The 22257-nt window shown below is 36.8% G+C and overlaps 1 protein-coding gene across 2 annotated transcripts in view; it reads left to right on the top strand.

Moving 5' to 3' along the window:
* Positions 1-22257, top strand: part of LOC306842925 (cadherin-13-like) — a 311991-nt gene that overhangs the window by 64902 nt on the left and 224832 nt on the right. For both annotated transcript variants that reach the window (XM_079374136.1, XM_079374137.1), the window contains exon 2: positions 14904-15024. In XM_079374136.1, coding sequence (XP_079230262.1) covers positions 14904-15024 — 121 coding nt within the window. The remainder of the gene's footprint in view (positions 1-14903; positions 15025-22257) is intronic.

Genomic DNA, 22257 nt, shown 5'->3' with positions numbered 1-22257 from the left:
ATGAACAGCAAAGCTCAGGGGATGTCGCGAGAGGTAAATTATAATCATTACCCTTGTTTTTCCTGTTTCCCTTCTGCTTTTAAAACTCACTCTACTGTAGTAACCTTTAAGTTGCTTTTTACTTTCTTCGGGGGTTGAACAAAAGACCAGCTGTCGATTATTTTGGGAGAGGACAGCATCAGGAGTAAATATTGATTCAGATTTTTCTGCTTTCCCCTCTGGAGATGATAAAAAAGGAAAACAGGAGGAACCTTTCACAGCTCGTTCAGTGGCCTTTTAACGTGCTTATAAAATGGTATTAAAGAGTTTGATTCTGAGGGGGGGGGGGGGGGGGAAACACGAGCGCAAATACCATGTCAGCGGAAAAATATTGGGCCTGTAGAAAGAAGTTGAAAAAGTGGACGTCCGGTTCGATATCTTTGCAGCTCCCCCATGAATATAGCCCAGTAGTTTGATCTGCTCCCTCAAAATGTCTGAAGAAATCTTTATTTTTCACTCTCAATCCACTATTGAATCTCAGTGAAAGGAAGAAGGAGGGCTGCTTCATGGGTTGGAGGGCTTATTGGCAACTTTGCCCTTTAAACTGATGGATGGTGTGACCGTGGTTGGATTTGATGGCGAGACTTGAGTAGATAATCGGAAAAAGGACGCAATCGCTCACACCAACCATATCTTGCTTTCAGACACTACTGTGGAAGGGCTTAGCACCAGGGGAAGGTTGTTTGGGAGTATGTGAGTTATTGCTAGCTTTGCTGGCTAATCTTGTCCATTCCTCTCCGCCACGGCCCTGGTGAAGGTGATGAAAACAGAAACCTGACTTTGGGACTCTTTTGTAGTTGCTTATCCCCGTATTGGATGGCACCCTTTGACCCTTAATACACATCCTGGGGTGTTGCAATGCTATATGAGTTGATGGCACAATTGTTGTGAGCGAATTGTCACCACCTCAGTTCTGATGTAGATGACCTTACTGACCCAGAGACAGATTCAGCAAGTATCAAAGAAAGTGAAGCTACAATATTGAGCCACTGTCACTGGAGTTACTTAAATGTCATGGCAAAATATCATTCAGCCATTAAAATCATTTTGATATGCTTAGATTGTTTTTAGCACTTTTAGCCAGCATATTCTTTTCACATTACTGCAGTTGTAATGTTCTAAGGTGAGTGATCAGCATCTAGAAAAAAAGATTTAACTCATTTAATTTCAAATTATTCCCAGCTAAGTGAGTTCATGTGTTTTACTTTTGGGTAGCATAATGAAGCTTGAATGCCTTTTATAAAAAGGTTTTTAGGATATTAGTGAACATGGTTTATTCTTGGTCATTGTAGCTGGTTGGAAACTACGGAATATGCTCAGTTGTTCTCCGAGACCGAACAAAATAATAAATAATAAAGTGACATATACTAGCAGGTATTTGTTTGAAAAATAAATAATTGGTAAAGAATAAGTTAATTTTTCTTTTCAATTTTGCTTTGTTGCACTAAATGCACCATTTGAATTTTTTGAGGAAATTATTAATACCTTTATTTATCAGTAATGCATTTAATTGATCAAAAGCAACCATAAAGACTTTTACATTGTATGTATATATATATATATAAGCTTTTATTTTGAATGCGAGTAATCCAGATGAATCATTTTGCAGTCCTAATAAATATATTTAATGCACAGCTAGCCATGCATCATCCCTTACATATATTATGTATGTATGCATATATATACATACATACATACATACATATGAAGAGTTTATTTGCAAAAACCGATAACTCCGTTTTTAAAAAATGTATCATGTTTTATCATGTTTTTTGTTTTATTGTGTTAGTTAGCTAGTATTTATTAGTTATTTTGTACCTGATTAAAATAACCTGACTGCAGTTTGATTGAGATTTATTGGAATGCACAATGAAAAAACATGATTTTTGAAAATTGTTAAAAACGGAGATATCTGTTTTTGCAAATGAACTCTTCATATACATATACATGTGACTTATCATATATACATAAATGTGGTATTTTATACCACATTTATATAGATTGGAGCCATTGTATACATTAGACAGTCTAAAGCTGAAATCAGGAAACTAGTCTGGCTCTTGGAGCCCCTTTTTCAGCATTCAGAATGCTTATGACCCCAGTGATCTGCTTAGTCATCCAAGGTCTGCTCTCTGCCCTTTAAACAGAGTAGCTAAGCGCCAGCTGTTTGGCCCTGCTGAATGGTAATGTCTTAAGGTAAACACTGTTGTTTTCTTTTGCTCTCTCCTGATGTGCCCTTCATTCACACTGCAGTTATTTTGCTTTAAGTTAGATCCTTTATGTTTATAATTTTCCAATAGTTTGGAAGCTCAGGAGACTCAAATTTGTGTTCCAATGCATGCAAGAACATTTTTGTCTCTATTGTAAGGGTAACATTTAATTTAAAGCAAACAGTTTAATTTAGCTCAAAGGGAATCGTTTATGATTTTATAGGGAATTTGAACAGACTCACTGTTTCACAGCTGATCACTGAGTCAGCAGCGATTCAGTGGACGAGCCATATAACATCAACTCTGCACTGGATATTAAAATCCAAAATGTAGTGAAAACACTATTTAATAGCACAGTAACAAGATCGGCAGATTAAGACATTAACTTGTAAGCACAAAACACAAGATACTTATCTTTTCAATATAAATAAGATTTTATTTATATAAACCTAAGACCTGAACTAATCTAATACATGAACACACACATTCACACATTCACACGTTGCAGAAAGAGAGAAAGTGAGGAAAGGATGAGTTTAAGAGAATGATAATGTGAAATCCCAAGTTTACAGCAATATGTGCTATTTCATATACCAGAACCATCAATCACTAATTTAACCCTCGCATTGAGTTTCTCAATGAGGCTAAAATTTATATTAAATGCACCAGCTCAGCAAAAATCTGGAGTTGTATTTGCTTGCGTTGCCTCTGTGTTAAGGGATTCCCTTGTTCTTTGTCATTGCAGAAAGGGGGTTTACCGAGGTTGCTGATTGGCTGACAGTTCAGTAGTCGTTTGTAGTGTAGTCTTGGGCATTGGCTCTTGGCTGAAGTTGTGGAGTTGTGGGCTGGTTGAAGTTTTAGAATATATATATAATTTTGGACATGATTTCTATAACAAGACTATGATACATTTTACAAAGAATTGATTGGAAGAAACATTTAAAGCATTATTTTTCAAACTCATGCATACCAAATACGAATATAAATCCTTAAATAGTTATTAAAAATACATAATATGTGATTAAAACATGATAGTCTAATGAGTGGGTTACATACATAATATGGAGTTATGCATGGAAATGATTAGTTGCTCATACGTCCTTTTAGGATGATTTTAGGTGCATATGGAAAAGACAATCTCTGAAGTTCAGTGTAGAACAAAAAGACATGTTCTGTGGACAAAGGAATTTTGGTCTGGTCTGTGTCTTCTATGTGTGGGGGAAAAGTCAATCTAAGGAAGCTCGTGATTTCTATCGTGGAACACATGCGATGGCCATCTCTTTGACCATCAGTCTTGATAACTTGCCCCAAATTTGACAGTCTCCTTCTTGAGTTGGACTTATCAATAAATATTCTTTTGTCTTAATGTTGCAAGCTGTTCTGTGAAAGAGGCTTGCTGGTTAGGCTTTCTTCAGACGGGTTGAAGCTAGGGATCCGATTTATGACTTCCTGTTGGGCCTTGTGGCGTCTCTGGAATTTCGGCTCCTCATGTTCCGATGTTCTGTTCGAATCTTAATTGTGTCTGATTCAGTCTCTGATATCCTACACTATCTTGCAAAAGAACATTAGAAAAGCTATGAGTTAGTTTGAAAAGATATGTTATGATCTATTACTGTATACAAGCAGTTTATTACTGCTAAACTGAGTCTAAATCATAGGCCAGGATCCCTCGGTGGTGCATTGTGTTTACACATCTGGAGTTGGAACCACAGTCGTGAACCCTGTCAGCCCTGCCTTCTAAATTACAGCAACAATGCAGATACCATCCAAGATTGAGTGTCTGTTTGCTGTGCCCAGTGCCTGGATTTTTTTTTCTGCTTATGCACCAACCCTTATTCACTGGCCCAGCAGGTGTAGTGTGTCCAGATTCCAGATGGTTGTGCAGGCTGCTTCTCCCACTGGCAAGCCAGATGCAGCTGTTTGGATGGCCGACTGATTGATTCCGCTGCAGACTCTCGCTGTGACCAGGCCTGGGTCACTCCTGCTATGCCCCCTGTGCGCACTGACATTTACCACAGAGCAGAGGATTCAGCCCAGTCTAGGGAAGGGAATGATGAGGGGACGTTTTCTTGCCCAGCTGGGGGCGGATTACGGGACGTCCTGGTCTTTTCATTGGCTGGGAACAGTAGGGTGTCGTTTTGGCCAGATTTGAAAACTGAGACATGGTCTGGAAGATTGGAAGGGAATGTGTACCATCCCAAGCGATTGCAGTAATTAATGCACATTAGATACAGTCTGGGGATATGGGTATTTTCCAGGTGTCAGTGGATATGAGGGGTTTAGTGGGTATCTGTGCATCAGCCTGAGGCCTTCATTTGATGCAATATTGGAATATTATACACTTTGAAATGTATGCTGAAATATTACATCTGTTAACAAGGCTGGACGAACCATATGGGTATTTGGGCACATGCCCAGGGGCATCACTTCCAGGGTGGGCACCATGCGTTTATTCTGGTGTATGTAATTTAAAATGCTTCAGTGGAACAGTTTTGACTCCTCTGGCTTTCTGTAGTGCAGTGTGCATAGCACACTGGTGTTGTTGTAAGTTTACAGGCTTTTAAATGAGCAATTCTGAGATAAATTGGTTAAACTTTATATTTTATTTATTTAGTCATTTAGCAGACGCTTTTATCCAAAGCGACTTACAAATGAGGACATAAGAAGAATATTAAGGGCCAGTCTTTAACTTTATATTAAGGGGCAGTCGTGGCCTAATGGTTAGCGAGTCGGACTTGTTACCCGAAGGTTGTGGGTTCGAGTTTCAGGTTTGGCAGGGATTGTAGCTGAGGGGAGTAAATGTCCAGCGCTCTCTCCACCCTCGATACCACGACTGGGGTGAGACCCTTGAGCAAGGCACTGTGTGTGTGTGTGTGTGTTTGTTCACTTCTCACTGCTGTGTGTGTGCGCTTGGATGGGTTAAATGCAGAGCACAAATTCCAAGTATGGGACGTCACGTCCTTTCCTTAAGGTGTTCCTTATACCATTTAATTATGTAATTAATTACTAGTCATATTAATTAACAGCATGCACTTACTGTAGGGTTAAGGATAGGGTTAGGCTTTGGTTTGGCTTAGTTGCTTGTAATTATGTATAATTTACAGGCATTACTGTATTAATTACATGTAACATTTAACAAGAACACTGTAAAATAGAGTGTTACCTAAAAATTAAGTTTAATACAGAGGCTCTCAACCTTGTGGGCTTGAAGGCTTCAAGTCAATAGATGGCCAATTCAAATCAATGACAAAGCACCTTGTTTTCAAAATATTTTATGTTTATTAATATATTAAACTAATGTAATAATTTTTATACATTAAATGAATTAACTGCAGTATATTTTGTGATTCCAGAATGTGTATTATGTATTCCTGAACTCTGTTTGTCAGTAACAACAATAGTTGAGGTAAAATAAAAATAAATGTGCTTTTATTATTACAATACATTTTGATTGTATGTGCTTTTAACATTTTAATTTAGATTACAGTTAGATTATTTTAATATTTAAAGTCATATTTTAAGTCATCCTCCAGTCATTCACTGGTAGAGAGCCACTTGTTTGGTGAAAACTTCCCGTTCCCAGGTTGCTCTCTTAAATTTAGCAAAAAATCTGCATTCTGAGTTATTTATGCAAAAGCTCAGTGGTTATTAAATCTGGTTGAAGGGAAACTATGACCAAACAAACCAAACTTTAAAAAAAACAAAATAAAAATTTGTCTGCAGAACAGAATTCTTCAGTTTACATGAAGAATAAACTGCAATATACACCAGAACTGTTTAGTGAGATTACATATCAATATCGAGCTGAATGGCTTTTATTTGTTGGCATAAATGACAAGACATGAATCATAACTTACCCCTAACACCACAAAACTCTTTACACACTTCAGGTGCTGCAGCCATTTCCATTCAGTCTGTCTGTGAACTCATATGGCCATATTGATTTAAAAAAAAAAAAAATTTTTTTTTTTTGAGCTGACATTTACACCAGACTCTGCCTAGTGACTTTGGCTGCACTGGCTTTCTTCAATGAAGTCTCAACCTTAATCACACTTCAGCACCTGCCCGGAGGCCATCACCACTATACTCTTTAAAGAGAAAACGGCTCCTGCTAAAGCCTCCAGAACCCACTGCAGAGTGACCGTGTGCACAGGTTCTTAGAAAGCCACATGCCCAAAATAAACTTCTTTACCTTGTGTGTAAATGTCATACACTGAACACCACTGGGCAGAGTTTACTCATAGCGTCTGCGGCATCTGAGCTTCATACTTACTTATGTATCTGCGCCTTCATTACATGCATTATATTGAAGTGCTACTATGTACAAATATAGCCAATGGTCAGTTTTTGTATTTTGCCCTTCAAGTATTCACTTAAACATACTGTAGTCATTTTGCCTCTAGTCTAAGTCATTGCAAACAGACTCACTGCTTCTAGTCAGATCATTTATAAATATTCATACTTGATATACTAATACTCATTCAGAGCAGACAATGGCAAATAATTTGTTTTATTTATTGAAGCTGCTGGTATAGACCTGAAAACTTTAATCAGTGTTTCATTGCGTTTATTTTTCATATAATTAATAACTGTATACTCGTCATGAGTAATTGTTCTCAAAATTATTCAAGCAGTATTAATATTAATCTTTTTTTTTTTTATATAATTTGTACATTAGTTTAGTCATGGTACTTATAAATATTAACATTGATTCAGCAACACACTATTTAAAAAAAGACTATGATTATCATAAATTTAGTTAAAGGTAAATATTAATATTCATTTTTAGCACCTTTTAAATTTTTAAGAGTGTGTTCAATAGCATATTAGGTTTGCAGTGGGATAAAAAGTGGTATTCAGGAACTAGACATTTCTTAATGTTGGTGTCTTGGTTTGTGAATTGATGTTCACAACCCATTTTGCTTTCATAATGTGATGTATTTCCAAGTGAAATAGGATTTTAATGATTTATTTTCGTTGGTGGCCGTACCATCCCAAAATGGAGCTACACTAATAGTAATGCTTAAATAGCTTTTTGGTTGTTGGTTAACATTACTCAATAGCCCTATGAAGTGAGATAAGTGGAAAAGGAAAGTCATTTCAGAAGAGCAAGTTATTATGTTTTGATTTAAGGTTATGAAGATAACAATTTTTTGTCTTGTAACATGAACCTATGAATTGCGATAAGACAGGAATGTGTGTTATGAAAGTAAATGGGGTCTGTTTTGATTTCATATTGACCTAAGCAATTCCGAGTTTACTTCACTAATATATCTTTGCCCTGTTATGCTGCTATAATCAAAATTTGCAAGACTTTCTTAGTATGTATTAATTTCTTTCTGACTTATTGAAGTTGCTGATGACTTTAATGGGCTAATTAATTAAAGATCTGATTCTCTGAGCAGCATTAAGGGAGATGATCTATAAAGTATGAATAGCCTACTCTACCATCATTATGGATGTGTGATATTAATGTTGATATCAATTTGTTCTCATTTAGTAGTTGAATGACAGAAGGTGGTTTAACTTGGACTCTAGAAGATTGGAGGACACACTTAAAGCTGTTAGCCTTCTCTTTTAGCAGAGGAATGTAGTGACATATCGATCTGATACTCGTCGTATATGTGGTTGTTGCTTTTCTCTCACCCAATAAACCCGGTGAACTTTATACACTCCTCTGACATCTTTATTTAAGAGAAAAATCTGTGAGGCACAAAAAGAATCAGTAAGTTTGTGCTTCTATAAGTGCTATCAATTGTGAAGAATACAACACGACTGCAGAAAGAAAGACTTTTACGTTTTGCCATCTGCAGTCTGTCAAGTGATTGTAATGTTAATCAGTCTGCTGCTTTTGTTTTTGTTCCTCAACAGTTATATTAACCTTAAAACCCTTCAATGGAAATCCAGTCTCCTATTTTACCACATATGGTGTAGGACTAAATTTTCTAATGACCCTTTGCAAACTAGGTTGTACAATATATAGGCAGCTGTAAAATGCTTTTAGAATGGGACATTAAAATTGCTTTGGGTTATTATTACGCTTGTGGCCTGCGTTATGGCTATGTTCTCATCTGTTGCTTTTATACTCCAGTAGTTTTGAGGTTAGAAGGTCTAATGAGTAGATTACATGCCATGGAGAGGGATTACAGTGCTTTAGACCTGCGAACTATTGCTTTACGGTGCTGTAGTTGCATGGGAAATATGATGGTTCCAGACTTTCTATGGAAAGAATTAATCCAGACATTATGGGTAAATTGAGATTCGATGCCTCAGACGCTGACCTCATTGATGAAGCCAAAAGAATCCAGCTATCAAGCGCTGCAGGATTCCTAACGTGCATGAATTGCATGCATAAATTATGGCGTCGGCCTTGGAAAAGTGCTAAAGCTAACGGACTACAGAGTTCTATCAGATACTCATCAAGCTGTTTTGCCCAGGCTCAGTGTTAATGTAGTCGCAAAGTAAGGCACACGTTTAGATCTTCAATATAACTCAGGGATTTATAGCACAGTTTATGAGCAGAGACGGAGGATGGGTTTGAACTCTGTTTCCCCTCAGTGAAGCAAAACAAAAAGCCAGACTCTCTCAGGCAGAGCTGAGTAAACCATAACCTCTATCTCTCAGCTGGGTCTCATAAAGCCACAAAGAAATGGCACTCATCAGTTTGGAAGCTTATTCTGTCTCTTTTTCATGCTTTGTTTGTCTTGTCTCTTGTCACACCTATCATTGTTTATAACAAACACAGCCCTTGCTGCTACCTTTTTATCATTTCCCTCAAACGTAAAGGGACTGTTCACCTAAAAATGTCAATTCTCTCATTATTCACTCACCCTCAAACCTGTGTGACTTGCAGAGATATATTTAACAATGTTTTTGTGTTGTTACAATAAACAGGGAATGAAGCTTTCAAGCTTCAAAAAGGATGCAAAAGCACCGTAAAAATATCATAAAGTGGCTCATACGACCTTGTGTGCTATATTCAAAGAAAGCTCTTTATAAGAAACCAACTGGAATTTAAGTCTGCAAATTTGGACATTTTCAAGAGAGTTGAAGATCTTTTCAATGAATTGATTAATTCAGTTAACAAAACCAGCCTGAATGTTTAGCTTACGATTCAGACTGATCAGGTTCCAGTGATTGTGATGTTCTTGCTGTGTTTTTTTGTTCCTCAACAGTTGTTAACCTTAAAACCCTTCAATGGTATTCCAATTTGCTAATGATTCTTTATTAGAGAGTGATTGAAATTTAAGTCTCTAAAATCTGAGCCCTAACCCTTGACAGGTTCAAGACAGTTGTAGCTGTTGAATATCTTTTTAGTTACTTAATTCAGTTAACAAAACCATCCTGAATGATTAGTTTACAAATCAAAGTTTTCTGGTTCAAATTGTGTTTTTTTGCTCCTCAACAGTTATGTTAAACTTTAAACCCTTCAATGAAAATCCAGTCTCCTATCTTATGACATATGGTGTCCCATATGACTAAATTAATGACCTAATGAACCTTAATGATTTGTTAATATATCGGACTTATCAGGTTCATTTCAGCTAGCTGATTCAATCGATATTCAACTCACTGATGTAAAGAATTATGGGTCTCAGTAATCCAGGCCCATCTCCATACTAATGCTGCATTTTGCATTATATTTTACTCTTATATTTATTGTGTAGCATCTGTTGAATTGTACAAATGTACAAAAAATTGCCGTAGTTAACAGCCCATTGGATGGCCCATCTGTTGAATGGCTTCCTGATAATTGAAATGTAGTGCATAGTTAAATTTTTATGATACTTTATGCTGCTTTGTGTGCTATTTTAAAGGCTGATAGCTTCAGTCCCCATTAATTGCATGAAAAAGTCTTAAATATCTCCTTTTGTGTTATACTGAGGGAAAAAGTCCCACAGGTTTGGAACGACACGAGGGTGACTAAATGCAGACAGAATTTAACTGTTGAGTGAACTATCCATTTAATTTCCCCCCTTTGTCGTTCACAAGCAGCAAGACCTAAAAGAAAAGTGGAGACTTCTAAAAGCACATTTAAATGTTTTTCTCTCCGGACCAGCAGGGAACATTGTCATTTCCTAACCCCTGTCCCCTCGATCACAGCCCACCAGTGTCATCTTCTCTAGTTTTGTTTAATAAGGAAATCATGCTGAGTCAAATTATTAGAAACTAATGAAGTCTCCACACAGCTGCATCACAGAAATGAACTGATAAGGCGACCAACATGCCAAGCAATCAATTACACTTTCTAGTTCAGAGAGAGGAAAAGAAAAGCCTGCGTTATTGAGGAAGGGAGGGTCGAGGTAAGGCAGCAAGTGGTGTTCTTGCTTTGGACGCCCGTTTCCCTGTAAGCACCCACGCAGTGGAAATGAAGACAGGTCGGCACAATCCCCTTGAGCTGGGCTTTCTTTTGTCACACCAAACAAGGCCACACATTTTTGTGAGCATGGGTGCACATTCTCTTTTTCCTCTTACCTCATTTCTCTGTCCTCCCATTGGTTGTCTTCTGCTCTGACGCCAACTTGGATACTTTCACACACACATACAGTGTCACCGCTCACACAGGGTGCTTTCTAGCAGTTTGACAGAGTGCAACAGTATTGAACATAAGGTGCATTTATAGGTGCTTTTAATACACTTGTCAATATATGTATTAATTATCCTGACCCCTAATTAATCTGATAGATTTTTTTTTTAATCTGATATTGATTTGCTGCACTGCTTGTCAGAAGTAATTTTTTTTTAAATCTTGACACAGCATCATGAAAAGTGATGTGGAGCATCAGCCATCCTTCATTCAAAGGGCTTCAGCTAACTGGGCCACAAGAAGGATACATGGAACATTAATAAAAATGTATAATGATTTATTTATTATTATTTATTTTTTGTATACAAATCCTTATTTGTATACAAAATATTTATGCCAAAAATCTTTATTATATATATAATAAAGTATAATATATATTTGTTCAGATTTATTTGAATTTATTTATATAATTATTTTAATTGTACTTTGTAGCTTTATTAATGTATGTATGTGTGTGTGTGTGTGTATATATATATATATATATATATATATATATATATATATATATGTGTATATATGTGTATATATATATATATATATATATATATATATATATATATATATATATATATATACTGTGTATGTCTGCACTGTTTTTTTAATAACAAAAAATAATCAGGTATTTATTTTACAGTTTATACATCTGAATTTAATAACAGTGGATAGAAAAGCTATATATACTGACAATTTAAAGTAAATATTGTTCTGGTAATTTGATATGTTCATTTAAATATATTTTTTATTTATTACTGAGCAAGAAAAAGAAAAATATATATAAACCATATGCTTTTATTTTAGAACCAGCATCCTCATACAATAATAACACACCTAATATGTTTCTCACACAGTATAAATGGGTCTTTGTACATGAAAAGACTCTATATTTTAGAAATGAAGTCCGGTTTAGGGGATCATCATATTTGGGGTCCTTAGCATAAAAAGTTGCAAACCCCTGCTCTTGAGCACATTTAGCTTGATCAACAATTAAAACTTTCCAGGCGGAATGTAAGAAGTCCTGTGTGAATTTCCCTTTAACACCCTTTTAAATTTTTACAAGTTCTCTTCAATTTTTTTTTGTGCTGACACTTCGCAGATTTGTGCCTCGGGCAGTTTGAAGGACACAACATAATTAATGTCCAGACTTTTCTTTTCCTTCTCATCTTTATTTCTTTATCATTTTATTCTCTTTTTGTTCCGGGAGAGGACAAAAATGTGCACAGTGCCCTCTGATAATATCTGCTCTTACATTTTTTTGTCTGGATGGATGTTTAAATGATGTTCACCATGCTGATTGGAGAAATGTCTGTCGTGCTGTCTTATATGCAATGTTATCTCTGCCCTGCTGAGGCAATTCTAAGAATATTTGCTTCGTATGCGGCTATGAAAAGTCATTGTGTTTCTGAGTAACTAAACTAGCTTCTGTTCTCTTATGAAGAACTCCATTAAGAGAATTCCTAAAGGACTGAAGAAGCAATGGGTTGAATAGAAACAACCATAAAGAGTGGAGACCTTGTTTGGAAACAGTGCCCTTAACCCCCAAATGTATTTGCCATTAAACTGGAGATAAAGCAGAGTATGCCTTTGTGAGTTTAACAAGAGACTGCATAGTGCTATCCGAGCGTCACTGAGGGCAGTGCTATTTTAGCAGCAAATTAACCTGTAGGACAAGAATGATAGTATTTTTTCCATTTCAGTAAACACAACAGTCTTGTCAGATTTGGCTCATTAAATAAAAAAAATAAGCTAAAATAAGCATTTATTTTCTCCCCAAAATACACAGTGCTGAGATTCTTCTTTTTTTTTTTTTTCGTCCGTGTCGTATCCTAGGGGAAACGTCAAAGAAAACTTTGTGCCGTATTGCTGAGTGTGCAATCGCAAATGGCTTTTTTTTCAGCTGCAGTTTTTCCTTGAAACTCTGAATTGCTGTAGTAATAACATGCTTGAAGCTCCCTAACGCTGAAGCTCCCTGGCATGAATTCTTCTTTCAAGGGATTTGAAGCTAGCGACAGTGCAATAGCATAAAATCTCATATCCAGACTTCTCATCTGAACACACAGTGAGGTGCAGCAGCTGTTTGAGAGCTGCCCTCTTAATGTGCATTCTGTGTCCCAGCTGGCTCCTTACAAGGCCCTTGCCGTCCTATGCTCTCCAACTCCGCAAATCAAACCGACGCTTCGACATTTTTGACTGATCTTCTATAATTGACTTGGATATTAGCTTCAATAATAACTAAAGAGACCTCGGCGAAACGCAGAGTACCAGAACAAGGCTGCAGTTTGGAAAGACAGAAGGCATTCTGTTGAATGTACATGTGCTTTTTGTATTATCTTATGCCTACTACCCCTTCTGGGGCATAGGCCGCCAACAAGGGATCTCCAAGAGTCTCTGTCCAGGGCTCTCTTCTCTAGTTGGTTCCAGGTCATATTCATGGTCTTTATATCTGCCTCCATTTTTCGGTGCCATATGTTTCTTGGTCTGCCTCTTTTCCGCTTGCCCTGTGGGTTCACCTATTATTCACCTAGGACTGATATGTATCCTATATCGTCTTTTAGTGTGAGCCGGCCCTGTGTATGATAATGCTACTTTCTTTAAAGTTAGAAAGAATAGCTTTTTTTTAGCTACAAAGCAGCTGTGTTCATATCCTTTCATAAAGAATGATTGTGAAGAAAGCATTGGGTTTTACTAAATCACAAAGGGAGAAACGAAGCCAAAACCTTCATTATTCATGAATGGGTTATCTAATCTAAAATATTTACGTTTTAGACAGCGCGGCTGATGATTTATGCTCTGTGTTTCTGATGTAGTGAATCTGTGTTGAATGTATTCTCTAGGAAGGACCTCTCGAGTGGATCTCTGAAATTCTGTCTGTGTGTCTTGAGTTGTTATGTACTATGTAGAACTGAGAGGAGGAACAGGGCTGTGTATTCAAGCTTGGGATGCGGGGTGCGTCATTGCCAGAAAGAATCCCTGTTTCCCTCCAGCTGAAAGGGTGATTGATGGAAAGCAAAAATAGGTGTGAAAGAGTAATAATGTTGCTGGAAGTAAAAGAGGAAGATGGACAGAAAGGTTGGTGCTGCATGGCTGACTGGTCCTTACAAAGGGGAAAAAGCAATTTCCTCCAGGTTTTAAAAGCTGGATGATTACCTTTAATTCTTAATGAAGACAAGCTTTGCTTTCCTAAGTGGAAGGCAACCTAAAATTGGTATAATTGACCAGAAAAGCCCTCAGCAGAATCATTGTGCTCTTGTCAATTTAGTCAATGTAGGTTTGACAGAAAATGGTCTTGTTGATCTATGTGAATTACAATACTCCAGATTTGGTCAGTACACTTGTTTTTAGCAGTGCAGTTGAAGTTGTTTTTGACTAAGAACAGGAAAAACATAAGGGGTTTTTGCTCTTTCAAAAGAAGTAATAAGGCAAAATCAGGTTGTATAAATCCTTTACATAGAAAACCTTGACTATGTAGTTCTGAGAATAAAATAAAAGTAAGAAAAGTGCACTGAATGTTGGCATGGTGAGAAAAATATGAAACTCTAGTTACATTTGATTGTATTTGTTAAACTAAAGATGGTTTACGGGCGAATTTACTTTTGTCACGCAGATACAAATGTGGAAGAGCAGAAAGTCAAGCATTGCAAAGACGTTCGGCTTTGCATGAAAATTACATTTTTGAATCGCATACAGACTAGAATGATGACAATTATTCTGCTAAGTTGAGTTTAAAAAAGTGATCATTTCGCATAAGGAAAGTTTTTGAGGTTTAAAAAGTTTCATAACTATATTTCTTATGCTGTGTAAAGTGTTGATGCCTTTTGAAGCTATATATTTATCTTAGGTTGTTGGGTAAAACTAACATGACATGAAACAGATGGCAAATTCATTATAACTCTGAAGGCAGCAACAATTATAATTCTAGTTCTGAAAAAAATGTATGACTGAATTCTAATACAAATATAAATGCAATTATTTCAATATTTGCAAATATATAAGCAGATTTATGATCTAAGAAACGTTAAAATTGTCCACTGTATTCAGTTATTCAATGGAAATCTGTCTTTCTGTTTCAGGTTGTATGCACTGGAGCGCAGGAAGAGGAAGAGAAGGCTGAATGTGTACCGGGATTTCAGGAGAATGAGCTCCAGGTGGAGTACAGTGGAGGGTTCCTCAAAGACGTTCCTCTGCTGCAAGGTACGGCAATGATGTCATCATCTGTGAATGAGAAGGTGCAGGTTTGGTTGTGGAATTTAAATTTTTTTGGCTTCCTCTCGCTTTCTCTCTTTCACACACCGTGGCTGTCTGAGCCACATGTGTACACCAGCTGGAGAAAGAACAGTTCTCGAGGGCCTCGGGTGAATGTTGATTGTTCATTATTCTCATCATGCACAATACTTTTTCATTTATTAAAAAAAGGAAATAAAGGCTCCAGTGTCCAAACAAAACATCAAAATGATCTGGTGCTCATCAATTATTCTGTTTGATTGTGAGGATGTTTACAAAGCCTTTGTGATTCCAGTCTCTTCTAGTGGCTGCTTCTCATAACGGCTGCAGCTGCGTAGAACTTTCTGCATAAAAATTCATGTCAAGATTCTGGCAGACAACACCGCCATCCAGACATTTTCTGTCTGCATCATATTTTTCAGAGGCAGTTAAGACAGATTATCAAAAACTTTAGAATGGCCAACACTCGTGTGACAGCAGAAAAAGAAAAGCAGAGAGCGAGAACTGCTAATAAAGGAGTCGTTTCCTCACAGGTCTCCACGTTCGCACAATGAAACTCTCCTGAGATCCCCGAGAATCAGAGTGATTAATGAAATTACAGTCTAATTACACATTAAGCATGTGCGTCCCCACAGGATACTCCTACACTGCCTTGCATGAAAAAGGCAACAACATGAGTGTTTTGAGAACAACAACATATTAATTCAGATAAGTCATAAACAATGTGTTGCTTGGCAGAGTTGTAACCCACCCATCCCTCAAGCCTAACATGAGAAATGAATAAAATAAATGGAAAAAATGCAATCCACTATGTGGTGTTCAGCTCAGAGATGTCCAGAGGTCCTGTACTGCGTGTGAATAGTAATCAGACAGGGGACCAAACATGCTGCAGAGGTCAGTTCTGCAGTGAGAGCAGGCAGACAGTGGCTTCGCTCAAGCAGGATGGAAAAGAAGTATGAGGTGCTTGTACTACACTGATTGTGGAAAACAGGCAAGAAGTCATGAGAGATAGTAGTAGTAATAGTAGTAGTATCATCCTTGATATTCATAACTGGTCCACAAAATAGCCTGAATGTGTTGAACTGCTTGAAATTGATGTGCTACTCTTAAACAACCACCAAATTGTCCATCCATCCATACATCCATTGTTTGTTCGTTCTATTTTTCGCTTGATCATTTGTTCTGTCTATTGATCGATCAATCATTCTATCTATTGTTTGTTCATTCTATCATTAGATTGTTATAGCTATCAATCAGTTGCTATCTATCACATTTGTTTAATTTTTGTTATTGCTGAATAGTGTTGAACTTTCTTCTCCTGTGTCATATTCTTAAAGCAATTTGTTTGAGCTGTGCCCTCTACTGTACAAAGGGTTTTTACATATGTAAAACAATAACTTTTTTATATTAAAAACAAACAAACAAGCCCTGCACAGATTTAAAAAGTAACGTAATGCATTACTTTCCATAAAAAGTTACTAAGTAAAATAATTAGTTACTCTTTAGGGAGTAACACAATATTGTAATGCATTACTTTTAAAAGTAACTTTCCCCCAACACTGACAACTACAGTAGTTGTGCACAGAATATTATTAAGAATACATGTGTTTTTGACTACTTGAAGTTTTCAGAAGTTATTTTGGTTTTGTTATGCGGTTGTCATGTTTGTGTATTATGTTTAATATATATATTAAAAGTAATTTTAAACTTTCAGTTGACAATACTCAAATATCTCCTCATGCCCAGGTGCGTAATTTAGGCGTTATTTTTGATGCTCAGATGACTTTTAATTCTCATTTCAAAAACATAACTAAAGTTGCTTTTTTCCATCTTCGTAACATTGCTCGCATTAGACCCTTTCTTTCCAGGCCTGATGCTGAGAGGCTTATTCATGCCTTCATCACATCACGGCTTGATTATTGTAATTCTCTCTTTGGGGGTTTACCAGCAAGTTCTGTTAAGAGATTGCAATATATACAAAACTCAGCTGCGCGAGTTTTGACTTATACATCTGCACGCCATCACATTACCCCAGTGCTCCAGCAACTTCATTGGCTCCCGGTTCAATCAAGTATTGATTTTAAAACTCTGATTTTAACCTATAAAGCTGTGCATCTGTGATTTGGTCACTCTTTCTACTCCTCCTCGCTCTCTTCGCTCTGCTGGTTGTCTCTTCTTGTATCAGCCTCGTTGTAAATTAAAAACCATGGGGGGGAGGGCTTTTTCTTATAACGGGCCTAAGCTATGGAACGCATTACCTGCGTTCATTAGGAATGCGGCTGCCTTAGATTGTTTCAAGAAACTTCTTAAGTCGCATCTTTTTAGTAAAGCTTTTAATTTGTGATTATTTACTGTGATTTTATTTTGATATTATGTAGTTTTGGTTGATTTGTTATTTTGTTTGTAGATGTTGTAGCGCTTTGAGTTTAAGAAAGGCGCATTACAAATAAAATTTATTATTATTATTTGTTTTTTTTTACGTTGTTGTCATCATTTCAGAAGTCACTAAATATTGCACTATGAAAGAAACAGCCATTATTTATATTTTGATAATGAAGCATTTTAGACCTAATAATTAACATTTATCAGTTATATTTTGACATTTAAGGTTAAGACTGTAAATTCCAGCCATGTCACCTGAAAGAAATCCTGAAAGATTTGTTTTAACAAAACGGCAGGAGTGATTTGATTGGCTAATCAGGCTCTGTGGGATCTCATGGAGTCTTGCGAAGATTGTCAGTCCTCGTTCAAAAAAGCAAAACAACTGTTCTTCTTGATTGTCACAATTCACTGGACCGTGTCTCCTCTGAGATGCGTCGTAATGTCTTCAAGCTTTTCTTCAACTCCTCTGGGATCTCAGTAATGTCTAGCTGGGTTCCTGTGGGAATCTAGCACCTCTGCCAAAGTGCCTTTCTTTTCCATCTCCTCTTCCCAAATTGACAGTTGTGTCAACCGGTTGCACAGCTAAAAGAGGAAGAATGGGCACCGTAGTCTGCCAAGACAGTACTGCGGATGCTGCAGTTTGCGTGACGATGATTTTTTTTTTTTTTTGTGAACGTTTGTGTTTGTGTGTGCGACTGATGACTGTTGAGTTTGCGCACAGTCACCGATTTGGAGCCGGTTTGACCGCTGTGTTCCAAGTTTTTGTGTTTGGGGGGGAGCCATTGATCCATGTAATTAGAACAGTGAGAGTGGTGGCAGTCCTTACAAAAGATTGTTCCCTTTGAATTTCAATTTACTTAAGCTACAGAACATGATTACACTGAAATAGAACACCACTCAACACCATTACGCTGACAGACAAAGAAACAAGGTGAAAGCTCTGTCATCAGGCCAAAAATGCAACGAGAAGTACGCGTTTTTCCAATGGAAAAATATATATTTTATCACCAGCTTGGCAAGCTGGCCAATCTCGCTCAGAGTTTCAATATTTCTATTCTCTTCTATTCAATTGGGAAGAGCGCTGAGGCATTCTGTCATCTAGGGACCCAGCGATCCATGCACATAGAGACAGAGCTCAGTTCCGCTTTACTGAGTCACCCTGTAACCACTGTGCACTTCTATTACCCTGAATATGCTCCTGTCAGCACAGCACAACACACCAAACACACTCACTTACGCGCACAACTTCGCACATGTGCAAATAACTTTCCTAGTAAACCGAAATATAAGCAATGCATTAGCATGCTTGTTTGCGAAAGCGTGATCATTCAGTCAGAGAAGTACACTTGGCTTGCATGAAGCTTATTTGCTGCGAGCTCTATGCTCAAAATCCTTGCAGGTAGTATAGCTACTACAGAAGAAAACTGTCCGGGGCAAACTCATTCGTATTCATAGATTCAAAGAAATTTGTATGTAAAGTATGTGTGTATGAGTTTGTACACAGACTACTGTTCAGGTATTTGGGGTTAGTACACATTTGGTTTATTTTATTTATTTATTTTGAAAAGTCTCTTATGCTCATCAAGGCTACATTTATTTGATCAAAAAATGCAGTAAAGTCATCAGAGTCAGCTTTCAGAAATCATTCTAAAGCTGATTTGGTGTTCAAGAAATATTTCTTGATACTTTCAATTTTAAAAATGGTTGTGCTGCTTAATATTTTCTGAAATAAAAGTTCAAAGAACACCATTTTTTATTTTATTTTATTTATTTATTTTATTTTTATTTGAGGACAATAGAAGCAATCAAAACCAACAAAAGAGAAACAATATGCAAGTGCTATGCCAAGTCTCGGTTAGCCTAGATGTAACCGCTATATGTAGCAAGTTTTTTTTTTTTTTTATGAAAACAAGTATGTAGAATAATAATAATAAATAGATATATATATAGGGGAAGGGAAGTGGTGTGTGGCCAAGTATGGTGACCCATACTCTGAATTTGTGCTCTGTATTTAACCCATCCAAGTGTACACACAGTAGTGAACATACACCCGGAGCAGTGGGCAGCCAATGCTGCGGTGCCCGGGGAGCAGTTGGGGGTTCGGTGCCTTGTTCAAGGGTCTCACCTCAGTCGTGGTATTGAGGGTGGAGAGAGTGTTGGTTATTCACTCCCCCCACCTACAATCCCTGCCGGACCTGAGACTTGAACCCACAACCTTTGGGTTACACACACACACACACACACACACACACAGTGGCATGCAAAAATTTTGGAACCCCTTGCAGAAAATGTGAATAATGTTAACAAAATAAGAGAGATCATACAAAATGCATGTTATTTTTTATTTAGTACTGTCCTGAGTAAGATATTTTACATAAAAGATGTTTACATATAGTCCACAAGACAAAAAAATTGCTAAAATTATTAAAATAACCCCCTTCAAACGTTTGGGAACCCTTGGTTCTTAATACTGTGTGTGGTTACCTGGATGTTTTTTTTGTTTTGTGATGGTTGTTCATGAGTCCCTTGTTTGTTCTGAACAGTTAAACTGAGCACTGTTCTTCAGAAAAACCCTCCATGTCCTGCAGATTCTTCAATTTGCCAGCATCTTTTGCATATTTGAACCCTTTCCAGCAGTGACTGTATGATTTTGAGATCCATCTTTTCACACTGAGGACACTTGAGGGACTCACAACTATTAAAAAAGGTTCAAACATTCACTGATGCTCCAGAAGGAAACACAATGCATTAAGAGCCGGGGGGAACATTTAGAATGCATTTAGAACCTTGATATTCAAGTGATATTATAATTTAATTTTTTTAATTAGAAGATCCAGGTAAATTGTGCTTAATTTGTCTTCCGGGAAACCAGGTATCTTTTGTTGCTTCCGAAGGGCAGTTCTAAATGGGGAAAAAAAAGGATATTTTAAAGATCCCCCCCCACACACACACCCTCGGCTCTTACTGCTAGTAATGATAGTGGCAGTCCAGTAAGGGAAAAAAAAAAATCCTGTGCTATAGGATTATGAGACAGAATTTTATGAGTTGTTTACACCACAAAATTGCTTATGTTTGTAGGGAACATTGGTAACATAACATAAGCTGAATTTAGTAGGTCAGTACATTTCATTATACCCTTAAAATGAAACATAACCCTTCCTTACTGATACAAGTGTGGTTGTAAGTACATCATACAACAGTGAAGAGGTTCTAATGAGTGCAGTGTGTGCGTGTGAGTTAGTGTTTGCAGGTGTGTGGCTGGTGACTCATAGCTGGTGTCAGAAGCAGTCAGCTGTGCAGGTGACATATGCAGATTTATGAAAATACACTGCTCTCCTGTCCTCCTGTTTGGCCATGCCTGCTCAGTAATTATGCAGATGGAAGCAGTCTTGAGGTGGTCAACGCTAACCACCTGAGAGTCCTAGGTCAACAAAATTAATTAATTTAACTCTCGGAAAGATTGCAAACATGCATAAAAGTCTAAATGCATATGAAGGATTATGGAAATATTTTTTTAACTTTTTTTTAAGCTAATTTGTATTTTAGAACATATGGGTGCCCGGTTCCTTCAAATGCATTTTTAGGCTACAACTGTTTCATTTGTAGTAAATAATAATAATCATAATATACCATAATATATCATCATCAGCCATTATTACAGTATTCAGTGTCATTCATTCAAAATAGAAATCTTTTGCAACAATATACACTACTGTTTAAAAGTTTGGGGTCAGTAAGAAATTTTATTCAGCAAGAATGTTAATTTGATAAAAAATATTGTTACAAAAGATTTCTATTTTGAATAAATATTGTTATTATTATTATTTTTTATTAATCAAAGAATCAATTAATTACAATTAATTAAATTAAGTAGCACAACTCTTTCTAAAGTTGTTAATAAATCAGCATAATGATTTCTGAAGGATCAGGATTAATACAACAGTAAAGAGTGATTTTAAATTTGATTGATATTTCACAATATTGCTGTTTTACTGTTTTTGATCAAATAAATGCAGCCTTGATGAGCACGAGACTTCTTAAAAGATAAAAATAAAAAGCTTAATGATCCCAAATGTTTGAATTATATATATATATATATATATATATATATATATATATATACATACACACACACACACACACACACACACACAATATATTTGTGTGTATAAATTACTTTTAAAAGGTTTGATTTTGTCAACATGAAAACCGAGAAGTCAGTCCAGAGATAAATCTAAATAAAATATGATTACATTTTTCCATCCCATCAAATTGTGCACCTAAATTAGGAGTAAAGTCATTTCCAGGAACCCTCGCCAATAAAAGTCGGCGCTAACAGAAGTGCGGCGTTCTCTCGAATGGGATATCGTTTTTATATTACTAAAACGAAAATCAAATAAAGCAGAGTGCTCTCATTTCTCTGGATACTCACCGCATAGGTATCTCCATTCTGCTCGTCCCACACTATAATGAAGGAGGAAAAATGGAATGCAATTTTATGAAAGCCAATGAGATTGATCTTTTCTTCTCCCAGAGCCCCTCACCGTTAATTCAACACCAGCTCCAATTTCACACACTTATTATCCCGCAGCTGGTCGCGCCAAAAATACAAACTCTGCTCGGCTCAAAACTCCTCCGCTACTGGGAAATTAGAATATCACCCGACGCAGATCAGAGTGATCGCATATCAAAAGTAGAAGGTGACACCGACAAGTATTGAATCACAGCCTGAAGACTGGACAATTTATCCTTTTCCCATTGCACTATAAATCTCTTCATCTAGACCTTTTTCTTGCAAAACTTTACCTCTTTGAAAAATTG

This window comes from Barbus barbus (genome assembly GCF_936440315.1).
Source record: "Barbus barbus genome assembly, chromosome: 23".
Taxonomy (NCBI): Eukaryota; Metazoa; Chordata; class Actinopteri; order Cypriniformes; family Cyprinidae; genus Barbus; species Barbus barbus.
The sequence above is the reverse complement of the archived record's forward strand: the minus strand, read 5'-3'. Positions and strand labels throughout refer to the sequence as shown.